Raw genomic sequence first — 12,027 nt, forward strand, 5'->3', positions numbered from 1 at the left:
AAGTCCCGTCCAGAAATTGCCTGTCCCGCCGGCGTAAATCAAAGCTGGTATTTACCGGCGGGACCAGGCGGCGTGGGCGTGCTCCGGGGTCCTGGGGGGGGGGCGCGGGGCGATCTGACCCCGGGGGGTGCCCCCATGGTGGCCTGGCCCGCGATCAGGGCCCACCGATCCGCGGGCGGGCCTGTGCCGTCGGGGCACTCTTTCCCTTCCGCCTCCGCCACGGTCTCCACCATGGCGGAGGAGGAAGTGACTCTCCCCACTGCGCATGCGCGGGAAACTGTCGGCGGCCGCTGACGCTCCCACGCATGCGCCGCATTTCCGCGCCAGCTGGCGGGGCACCAAACGCCATTTCCGCCAGCTGGCGGGGCAACAAATGCCATTTCCGCCAGCTGGCGGGGCAACAAACGCCATTTCCGCCAGCTGGCGGGGCAACAAACGCCATTTCTGCCAGCTGGCGGGGCAACAAACGCCATTTCCGCCTGCTGGCGGGGCGGAAATCCCTCCGGCGTCGGCCTAGCCCCTCAATGCTGGGGCTCGGCCCCCAAAGATGCGGAGCATTCCGCACCTTTGGGCCGGCGCGATGCCCGTCTGATTGGCGCCGTTGTTGGCGCCAGTCGGCGGACATCGCGCCGTTGGGGGAGAATTTTGCCCCCTATGTCCAAATTTTAAAATGGATACTACCTGTCTAATTTGTCACACTGCAATTCCACCCATTTTAAAAATCATGAAGCACTATTCAAATAGAAAGTGAAAGCCTTTCTGTTCTACTGCAAATTTATTTTTAGAATCTGGTCAAGTCAAAATATGTTGGAATTATTTCACACACATTTCATCCTGCCATATGAATTGAGAAAATACTTACTGATGCACTCCGAGAACATCCCAATCCTTTCCCATATCTTGGGGCGTAGCCAATTTGTTAATTATCTCTGGACACAGCTCCAGCAGTTTACAGAGTAAAAACCAACCTGCCTGAACAAAGTAAGGAAGAAAAACATCCAATGGAGATCATTACCTTGAGTAACATTAACATACATTTGTTCCTGTTCACTTTATCCTTTGTTCACAGTACAATTTCAAACCTATCCTTTAACAGAAATACACAATAATTGAACAATAACTTTGGCACAATGGAAAACTTCATAACAAACTTCTCCGAGAGATTTGGTAGAACACATTTTGGATCATGAAAAAGATAAAAGGCCATGGCATTCAAGTATCCAAGAGGGCTATATTTCTTTTACACTTTAATTAAAAGCAAGTCTGAAATCTTTGTCAGGACAGGCTCCAAGAAGCCCTTTTTAAAATATGTAAAATACATCCAGGTGGTTTAAATACAACTTATAAGAAAATAAGAAAAAAATGCCTCTTCCAGTTTAACCTTGGCAATCCAGATGTTGGCTCTTGACTCATTTCAGAACAAAATTGCAGCATTTTGTATTAAAAACTGCTCCTCCATAAAATTTGGTTTCTTATTTAACAGCATAACCCTTAGATTGCTGGCTGCCCCAAGGAAAGAACAGATATACTGAACAATTTGGGAAGAAAATTGAGGAGTGAACACATTCTGAAGGCCCCCTCCCAACATTCCTTATGCTCAATTTGCGCAACAGATTGGCAGTAGCTATGGAAGTCAACAAGCAAAGTTTAAGTGCTTGTACTTTTATCACTAGATAACTAAATCCAGAAAAGGCTTCTTATATTTTCTTGTCAAAGGCAAAAAAGTGAAAGAGTGCGTAGTTAGCAAGATATGTATTTGTTGGCGAGCACAGAGGTGCCATCTTTCAAATGAGATGTTACATTTGGGTCCTGTTTGATGCAATCTGCCAGTTGTTGGGATGTATGACCTATGAGCCAAGTATTGCATGGATACTGAAATTTATTGACCACATTACTCAGTTGTTTGGTAAGCAAAATATCTTTTTGGCTTGAGGGCAACATCCTGTTCACGGAAAATACCATTCATGTTGCCAGTGCATAGTATCAGAATAACAGGGCTGCCTTCACCTGTCGCTCAAATTTTTGAGATACTTGGGGCTGGATTCTCCATTATTAGGACTATGTCCCCACACCGGCGTCAAAACGGTAGAGTTTTACGGCAGAAAAACTTGGATCAAAGGACACAAATTCCCAGCGCTGCAGGGATCTAGCAGGGGCCCGGAGTAGATCTCGCAGCTTTTGCTGCATTTACGGGCCACCGTACTTCCAGGTTGGAGGCCATGCTTGCACGCGGCGGCGGCCTCCATCGGCCATGTCGTGCTCCATGCCGGACTCGGACCGCGGAGCTAGACCCAAAAAAGAGACCCCCCCCCCCGATCGGTCGCGCGTCCGACCCTCAACCTCCGTACAAGCATTCCCAGGCTCCCTATAAGGCACCCCTGCCTCCGAACGGCCCACCCCCGACCAGGGCAGCCGTGGACTGTGTTCGCAGCCGCCACGCGAGTATCCCGACTGGCTGGAGCACATTAGTTCCACGCTGTCGGGACTTCGGCCAGTCGGGGGCGGAGAATGGCTGAGCGGGCCTCTGGCAATGGCCCCAGGTAATCACAGGCAGCCTTTTTGGGGCCTGCAGAATCGGTGAACTGGCGCCGGTCCCGATTTCTTGCAGGAACAAGAATTCACCAGCCCTGCGCAGGCCGCGATTTTGGCGCGGGGGTGCGGAGAATCCAGTCCCTGGTCCTTCCAGGAAAATTTGTGTTAAACTTGCCACTTTTCAGATCCTTATGTCCATTTGTTATGCATAACACATGGGAAACAATGATCTGATTGGGGTAGCCATTGTTCCAGATGATAGCTTTGATGAGCCCTATTTCAGTGTCAAGCTTCCATGGTAAGCAAAAGACTCAGGCCCTATTTACACGATTGCCAATGAGGCCAATCTTATAGCAAGTGGAGATATAAGAATCCAAACATGCAAATCTGAGCACCTCCTTCTGGCTGTTTGCAATAAGCAGAGTGCTGATCATACTCAATCAATCTGTACTTGCAAAACTCATATGATTCCGCGATTGGACAATACTTGCCAAATAATCCCAAATGTAGGCAGGATTCTCCGGTTCCCCAGCCGCGTGTTTCTCGAAGGGGAACCATTCACTGGTGGTGGGATTCTCCCTTCACACTGCTTGTCAGTGGGATTTCCCATTGAATCCACCTCACGTTACCCGGAAACACACAGGCGGGGGTCTCTGCGCGCAGGAAAAGAGAATCCCAACGGCCAGAGAATTCCAGCCTGTGTTAACAATTACCCTAACAGGCAATTTAAGATAATCAGTCAAACTCGCAATGTGGTTCACTTATGCTTGTTAGAAGCTACATAGGGACACACAGGGACCTGGCCACAGCAGGGAACAGGGCATGATCGGATATTGCCCCTTTTATTAGTTCAACAAGAGCGTAGGAGACAATAGTTTCTTGGTGCATTCTCCATGGCAACACCTCATAAGTCAATTTGCCAACTAATCAGAACCTTTTGCTTGCGCAGTACAAATTGTTGTTGAAATTTGGCATTCTTGCATCTGACCTGATCATTTTTTACACAGAGGGTAGTGGGTGCCTGGAACTCGCTGCCGGAGGAGGTGGTGGAAGCAGGGGCGATAGTGACATTTAAGGGGCATCTTGACAAATACATGAATAGGATGGGAATAGAGGGATACGGACCCAGGAAGTGTAGAAGATTGTAGTTTAGTCGGGCAGCATGGTCGGCACGGGCTTGGAGGGCCGAAGGGCCTGTTCCTGCGCTGTACTTTTCTTTGTTCTTTGTTCAGAGCAATTTGAAAATTTCAACAGGATGTCTCTTTTTTCAGCAATACTCGAGTTCTGTACGATCAAATGACTATTTGAACGTTGCATCTTCTGGTATCTTGTGCACAGGCATGATCATAACATTGCCAGATTGTTGTAACAATCCAAATAGTTCACTATTGCCTTTCAGGGAAAGTAAACCATATCTGGTTTGGCCGAAATCTGGCTCCAGTACCACAATAAATGTGGGTTTGTTGCCACCTCTCCAAGTGAGGGGAAACATAATGATAATAATCTTTTATTATTGTCACGAGTAAGCTTACATTCCCGTAACAGCCTCCCCGAACAGGCGCCGGAATGTGGCGACTAGGGGCTTTTCACAGTAACTTCATTTGATGCCTACTTGTGACAATAAGCGATTTTCATTTCATTCATTTCATTAACACTGCAATGAAGTTGGGCGGCACGGTAGCACAGTGGTTAGCACTGTTGCTTCACAGCGCCAGGGTCCAGGTTTGATTCCCGGCTTGGGTCACAGTCTGAGCGGAGTCTGCTTGCTCTCCCTGTGTCTGCGTGGGTTTCCTCCGGGTGCTCTGGTTTCCTACAAACCCCAAAAGATGTGTTGTTAGGTAATTTGGACATTCTGAATTCTCCCGCTGTGTACCCGAACAGGCGCCGGAATATGGCTACTTACTGGAGGCTTTTCACAGTAACTTCATTGCAGTGTTAATATAAGCCCACTTGTGACAATAAAGACACGGGAGAACGTGCAGATAAAGTAAAAGAGATAGCCTCAAATTATGTTTGTTTTGCAGGTTCTACCAATATGTTGTTTTCTTAATCAATTAACCTCAGGTAGTTTCCTGCTCTTTTATTTGAATCATATCAATGGAACGGAGCAAATAAACCGCTTCAGGAGTTTCCTAATCAGCAGGTAATTTACAGCACCTAGGCCAATTAATATTGCTGTCTGCATTGTGTCATATGCAGAGTTCTCAAGTTCAAGTGTTGTCAGGTGCAGAGTGCCTGCAATATAACTTACAAGTCTATTGAAGTATTCTCAGAACTTCTTGCCTCGATGGAGGAGTGACAGTAACAAACATGATCTACATCGAGTCCAGGCTATTTTGGCAAGGAGACATTAATTTCCCATTTGAGACACACACAGGTTGTTCAGGGAAAATAGTTAGCGAACTTTAAAAGCGAACTTTAAAAGGTGTTGGGGGACGGACACGAAGGGACCCGCTTCATTTTCAATGACACGCAAAAGTGACATGCCAGTACGTCAACATAGTCCAAGTCACTTTTAAAGTTGTGGACTCCGGTACATGCAACCATTCACGTGAAGATTTTGCTTAATTAAAGATTGAAACCCAAACGGCAGGGTTACAAACTCGTAAAAAGAAAACCTTGGGATGCCGAACAGAACTGGACCAAAACAAAACTATTTAACTCTTCACCACTGCCAGTCGGCGGCGTCTTTAACTTGAGGTGGATAGAAAGTAGGTCATAAAAATTATAAAAGACGGCAAGGGCTTACCTGCTGGATGGTGGGGACATCGGCAAACGATTCCAGAATCAGCAGCAACGGCATGTGGACGTTCTTATTTCTGAATAAAGTCGAGGCTGTGTGAAGTGTAAACAATCAGGAGTGGGCATCAACACACTGTCTTCCGATAGAGGATTCATTATTTTAAATATATCTATATATATCGACACATGTGTGCACATAAACAAAACTCTCAGACCCGAGCCCGCTTACCATTCTGAACGGTGGTGAGGAGAGTCAAGTCGTCCAAAATCTGAACCAAAGCTCTGACCTCTTTCCCCTGCTCGACGTTCTGGAGGCGGACGATGAGCTTTTTCAGCGTTTCTTCCTGCTGCTCCGAGTTCGCCATGGTTAGTCGTCGCTTCTCAGTGTCGGCCACTTCTCATGCTCGAACGCGGGCAGGAGGAGCATCTGGCCGGCCTGTGACAGGGGCCAGCCTTTAACCGGCGTCGCCTGACTTCCTCCGCCTGCAAGCTGGCTGCGGTTTGACACTGGGGCTGAAGCGAGTGGGAGGGAGGGACAATCTTTCAGAGTTACCAAAGTTTTTCAATCGCCGGGGCAGCGCCCTTCTCGGATTTGTGTTCCATCAGCTCCGTTTGTTTGGGAAAGTGAAATCCGCGTTGGTGTTGTTGAGAAGTCCAAAAGCGGCCTCAAAAGGCAGGCTCGCCAAAGAGAGAGAGAGAGAGAGAGAAGGCACTCCCTCTCCTTGGGCCGCGGCCAGCGAAGAAAGTTTTGGCACTGCCAAAAAAACAGCCCACAGACGTATCACTGCTATGGATTTTACTTTATCCCCCCCCCCCCCCCCCCATTTACCATTCACTTGCCTGGCACCTTATTCTGCAATAGAGTATTTTTGGTTAGAAACGCGCCTCGTCCAGGTCTGACACCAGAAGGAAATCGTCATGTCCAACGCTGGATTTCAGTGTCACCTCTCTGCCTTCCTGGTTTCCGTTATCTCTCTTCCCCCCCCCCCCCCCCTTACAATTGATTACAAATTTTGATTTGAGCATTGAGCACATAACCCAGGCTGAAGTTCCAGTGCAGTAATGAGCAGCAACTGAGGCGTTGAGCTAAGGCGTTGGACCTAGAAGACGACCGCATGGCATTACATCAAAAAGAGCCCCAAGTCCTGGCCGGTGTTTACCCGCCATCAACATCACCTTCGGACAGATTGTCATCATCTGCTGCATATCAACACTGACCACACTTCATAAAAAGTGGTCATGAAGCGCTTTGGGAGGGCCTGAGGCCATAAGAGGTGCTCTGTAAAATTCAATTTGTTGCTTTTTTAAACGTGTCATTTACAGTCCAAACGGTTCATCTCTGTAGAGTTGAGAGAAAGTTACCAATTTTCTGATTTAGAAAAAACATGTTAGGTAAGTGGTACATTTGGGGCTGGAATTGGATACATGTGCCAAAATCAGAGTGGGCTGCATATGAGTGAAGCAGAAATATGAGTCACATACACATGACTATCAAGGTCCCCCCCCCCCCAAACAAAAAAAACAAATCCCTAACAGCGCATGGTTTGTTTATCGGTAATGTGAAAGAGAAGATAAAATAGAATCTTGAATCGCGTGCGAGAAGTTTTAATTTCAAAGAGCATGTGGATTTTATAGTAAATAATTGCTAAAAACACTGACATTGAGAGCGCGGCAGGACCGCTGGTTCCACGTTTAGCAGCAGCGTGTATCCGGCTGTGTGTAAGAAACCCCCTGGGGAGAGGTGGGCTGTCAACTTAAATGTGTCAATACCTCATTCACAGCTAATCTCACGGACTTTTAACTAACTGCTGGTGTACGGGTTTCCTGTGCTTCCTGGAACTCGCCAGTGAAGGCAAGGAGTTGAGAGGCACACCCCTTCTTAAGAACTGAGGCCTCACAACTACCTCCTTGCCTTTGTGGAAGGATTGTTGTTTTGATAGTTGCGCTGTGTGTGCTTTCACGACTTTGGAGATGATTTCCAATACTTTGCCGATTAGATCTACTACTTTGAAGGTGATTTTCACCACATTGAAGTTTACTTTCACTAGAGGTTTGCATGTCTCCAGGATCTATCTGTCAGATCAAATCAGTATGGGTGCACTTATTTTGCTTTCCTTAAGCAGTGTGAGGACTGCATTGACTGTCCACTTCAGGAGGAGTAATGTGAAGTGAAAGAGGTGGAAGTCAATTTGACCATGGCTACAGCAGTGGTGTATGTTGTGGCTTGGGAGGTCCAGACTGTCCTCATAAGGGTATTGTTTAGTTAAGTGGCACAAGTCCACCTAAATGGAAAACACAAGCTGAAACTACTCGGACTCCCTTCCTATAACACCAACAAATCATCGTGGAGGAGAGTGCAGTTTCTCACAGACTTTGATGAGTTAACACTGAAGTTTGACCAAAGTTGATGCAACAAAATGCTTTGAGAAGATGAGGGCCATATTCCCCGATTCTGAGGCTAAGTGCGGAGGGTCTGTGGCGTTTTACGTGGAAAAAAATCAGCGCCACCCCCTCACCGAACTGCGACCAGTGAGGGGCTAGCTGCCACGCCACGTAAAACACCCGGCCTCCACAAAATAAACGGCCGGAGAATTGCCAGGCCCGTAGCCGCACATGCGCACGGTGACGACCTGCAGCGGTCGCACCATACAACGGTCCGCTGGCCGTGCGCAGACCCGACCTGCCAGATAGTGGCCCCCTGGATAGCCCCTCGCCACCCCCCACCAGGCACCCCAGCCCTCACGGAAGCCTCCCTGGCCTGCAGCACGGCTCCCGCCCAACTATGGCGCGCTGGACACAGTCCGCAGCTGCCACGCCGGGTTCCCACATGGCTGGGACCACACCTCTCCCGTGCCATCGTGAACTCAGCCCATCGAGGTCGGAGCATCAGGGAGGGCCCTTAGGTGATGGTCTGGGGCCGTTCCAACAGTGTGCACCGCGTGCCACGATGACGCAGTTTCGGAGGGGCCGGAACATGCGAAACCTGCGTCAAACAGCCGTCGTAAAAAGGGATTCTCCACTAGATCGCCAATTACGAAATCGCCGTCGGGAAATGGAGAATCTCGCCCAAGAAATGTTCATGGGTAATTTTTTTAAACATTTGTTGATCTAATACATTTACTGGATGATTTTCTTTTCAATCAATGAGAAAAATTGGGTAATAATATCACACTGAAAGACTTACGATTGAGACATCTGATTCTGAGATGAGGATGTGAGTCTTCAGAGTTCTAAAAAAAAACAATTCTCCCAGCTTTACAAATGAGCAAACATCTGCAAATTCTACAAACTTCTTCGACATCACGAAAGTGATCTCAGTATCCACTGGCCATTAATAAGGGCAGGAGATCTCAACAGGGGAAGCTGGCCTGCCTTGGGGACAATTCACATTTGAAAGAATTCCAGAAAACTGACTTTCCAAGAAGAGTGGCACACTTCTGCTGAAGTGAGCGAGTTAGGCAACTTGAGTGGTAACACAGAACGAAGAACTGACCACTCAAAAGTGAAATTACAAATGTGTGTAAGAATGTTACTTTCATCAGCATACACCCATAGAATCCTAGAATCCCTATTGTGCAGAAAAAGGCCATTTGGCCCATGGAGTCTACACCAACCCTCCGAAAGAACACCCTACCTAGGCCCACATCCTGCCCTATCCCCATAACCCAACCTAACCTTTTGGACACTAAGGGGCAATTTAGCATAGCCAGTTCACCTAACCTGCACATCTTTGGACTGAGAGGAAACCAGAGCACCCTGATGAAACTCACGCAGATACGTGAAGAATGTGCAAACTCCTCACAGACAATCACCCAAGGTCGAACTCAAACCTAAGTCCCTGGTGCTTTGAGGCAGCCTTGCTAACTACAGTGCTATTCTTCCGCCTATTGCTAAGCCCATGACGCCTGTGCTGGATGGATGATGGCCCTATACCCAAAGATCTTAATTATAGTGAATTGGCCCTGGGTCACAACCTCGTGGACGTCCATATCTTTGCGACAATGTTATCTGCAGTCAAGACGGCAGGCAATGACACTTACAAATAGGGGATCATCACTGACAGTCGTGACCTCTGAAGGGTGACTGTTTGGAAGGGCATAGGTAGAAGTGAGCAGAATCCAATAGCTCAGCTAGCCAAGAGGAAGGCCCAAAGAACACAGAGGCCAACAAAATGGGCAGCTTTTCAGTCCACTCTCTTCCTCTGCAACAAATGTGGCAGAGAATGCAATACTAAAGTAGGGCTCCTGAGCCACAGAAGGTGATGCTTAACATAGAGTTGACCAACATGGCGCAAACCATTGTCTTGCAAGACAGAAGGCTGGCACTTAGATGAGAAATTTCATCACCCAGAGAGTGGCGAGACTATGGAATTTACTACCACAGAAAGTAGTTGAGGCCAAAACAATTATGCATGTAGGGTTACCAACCCTCCAGGATTGGCCGCGCGTCTCCAGGAATTGAAGATCAATCTCCTAGCCTGTCTTGTATGCAACCCTGGAGGAAAAACTCAAGGGCATTAAAAATAATAATTTTCTTTGAATATTTCTCTTTGCCAGATATCAAAATATTGAAAATGGAGGGGGGAGCTGTTTGACTGACAGCCAAATATCATTGAATTGTGTAATGAGCGATTTCCAATTGGTGTCGGAATGGAGTATGTCACAAGAATGGACGTGCTGGCTGACTAATGGCTGGGACATGAGGACATGTGCTGAAACCTCCAGAAATATATTTACTCACAGTGGCAACTCTAAGTGTATGCTTGTGCTTGCTTTTAATCATTTTCTATGTTAAATGAATACTGTTAGCCCAAAGTACAAGTAATTATAAGGCTTATAATCCCTATCACACACACCCATAATGCAGCTTTAAGTTTTGTCTTGCCTTTCATCACAAGTGAGAAAACTATTTGTCAAGTAACAGGCAAATTAGGCAGGGTGTGAAACTATTTTCATGTTGTTCAAAAAATAAACAGAAACGTAACAACCTAACATTGTGTTACACACCCATGTGAATACCCTTGTGAAACTACATGGGCGGGATTCTCCGAGCCTCCGCGCCGAAATCGCGGTTGGCGCGGGGACGGAGAATGGGGTTGACGCTGAAATCCGGCACAACGCCGCCCCGGAGAATCGCCGTGAAGTGCGCGCGGTCTACGCAGCGCGGGTCAATGGCCCCCGCTGTGATTCTCCAAGGACAACTGGCCGAGTTCTCGAGAGCGTGGTTCAAACCACGGTTAGCCTGTCGGGAACGGCCGGTGGCGGCTGCGGACTCAGTCCACAGCTGCCGTGGTGGGGGCGGCGGGATCCTTCACTGGGGGGACTCACAGACGGCCAGAGAAGCGATCAGGCGGCACCGATACGTGGGCGATTTCGGGGGGACCTACTTCGTCCACCATGGTGGGTGGTGTGAGTCCGCCATGTCGCCCGGGGCGGCCATGGTTTGACCGCAGCCATGCGCATGCGCGGACTCCCGACCAGAACTGCAGGGCCCCGTATCCGGAGCCAGAGCTGCGGGAAGCACTCTGGGGCCCTGCAAACCCCCTGCAAATTGAAGAAACACCTACTTTTTGCCACTGGCGTGGGGACATGGCCCCATTATTGGAGAATCCCGCCCTGTAACTTTACTCTTTCTTTACCTTGCTCTTTGTGGTGCAATCCCTGTGGATCCAGCAGAGAAGGAGCTGCAGGCTGCACAGATCTGTGCTGTGACTGCTGAGATTTTCTTGGCAAATGCCCTCTGCATTTTGCAGACCATGAGGACCCTATGAAAGGCTGCTTCATTTCAATGTGTGCAGTGGCCTAAAAAAGGGGATGGCTAGTTGTCAGTGGGGGTGGGGGGGTTGGGGGGGGGGGCAGTAGCCCCTGATCCAGCTGATAACATGGAACGAGAGGGGCCTGAATGGGCCAGTCAAGAGGGCCCGGGTGTTCGCGCACTTAAAGGGACTGAAGGCAGACGTGGTCATGCTCCAGGAGTCACACTTGAAGGTGGCAGATCAGGTCAGGCTGAGAAAGGGATGGGGAGGGCAGGTCTTTCACTCGGGGCTGGATGCGAAAAATAGAGGGGTTGCGATACTGGTGGGGAAGCGGATGTTGTTTGAGGTGGATAATGGAGGTCGATACGTGATGGTGAGTGGTAGGTTGCAGGGGACGCGGGTGGTACTGGTGAACGTATATGCCCCGAATTGGAATGACGCCGGATTTATGAAACGTATGTTGGGTCGGAGCCCGGATCTGGAGGCAAAGAGCTTGATAATGGAGGGGGGGACCTCAACACGGTGCTGGACCCAGCACTGGACCGTTCCAGGTCCAGGACGGGTAAGAGGCCGGCTGCGGCCAAGGTGCTCAGAGGGTTTATGGACCACATGGGGGGAGTGGATCCGTGGAGGTTTGCCAGGCTGGTGGCCAGAGAGTTTTTTTTCTCCCACGTCCATAAAGCCTATTCCCGGATAGACTTCTTTATAATGAGTAGGGCACTAATCCCAAAAGTGGAGGGGATGGAATATTCGGCTATAGCCATCTCGGACCACGCCCCGCATTGGGTGGAGCTGGAGTTGGGGGAGGAGAGAGACCAGCGCCCATTGTGGCGCCTCGATGTGGGGCTGTTGGCAGATGAGGAGGTTTGCGGGCGGATCCGCAGGCGGGGAAGGCCCCGGGACCGGACGGGTTCCCGGTTGAATTTTACAGAAAGTATGTGGACCTGCTGGGCCCGTTGCTGGTGAGAACTTTTAATGAGGCGAGGGAAGAGGGGACC

General features: G+C 49.0%; 1 protein-coding gene and 1 long non-coding RNA gene across 4 annotated transcripts in view; one reads left to right on the forward strand and one right to left on the reverse strand.

Moving 5' to 3' along the window:
* Positions 1–6,065, reverse strand: part of lrrk2 (leucine-rich repeat kinase 2) — a 280,959-nt gene extending 274,894 nt beyond the window's left edge. For 2 of the 3 annotated variants that reach the window (XM_072471648.1, XM_072471647.1), the window contains exons 1-3: positions 5,504–6,065; positions 5,282–5,367; positions 863–972 (exon numbers count right to left, since the gene is read on the reverse strand). In XM_072471648.1, the coding sequence (XP_072327749.1) occupies positions 863–972; positions 5,282–5,367; positions 5,504–5,639 (332 nt within the window). In that variant the 5' untranslated portion in view covers positions 5,640–6,065. The remainder of the gene's footprint in view (positions 1–862; positions 973–5,281; positions 5,368–5,503) is intronic. The other variant, XM_072471650.1, reaches the window with a different exon arrangement.
* Positions 6,066–6,109: 44 nt separating this feature from the next.
* On the forward strand, positions 6,110–10,265 carry LOC140388055 (uncharacterized). The gene is made up of 2 exons (XR_011934071.1): positions 6,110–6,548; positions 9,831–10,265. It is a non-coding gene; the product is annotated as an uncharacterized lncRNA (long non-coding RNA).
* The last annotated feature ends 1,762 nt before the right edge of the window (positions 10,266–12,027 follow it).

Source organism: Scyliorhinus torazame, chromosome 13 (assembly GCF_047496885.1).
Source record: "Scyliorhinus torazame isolate Kashiwa2021f chromosome 13, sScyTor2.1, whole genome shotgun sequence".
Lineage (NCBI taxonomy): Eukaryota > Metazoa > Chordata > Chondrichthyes > Carcharhiniformes > Scyliorhinidae > Scyliorhinus > Scyliorhinus torazame.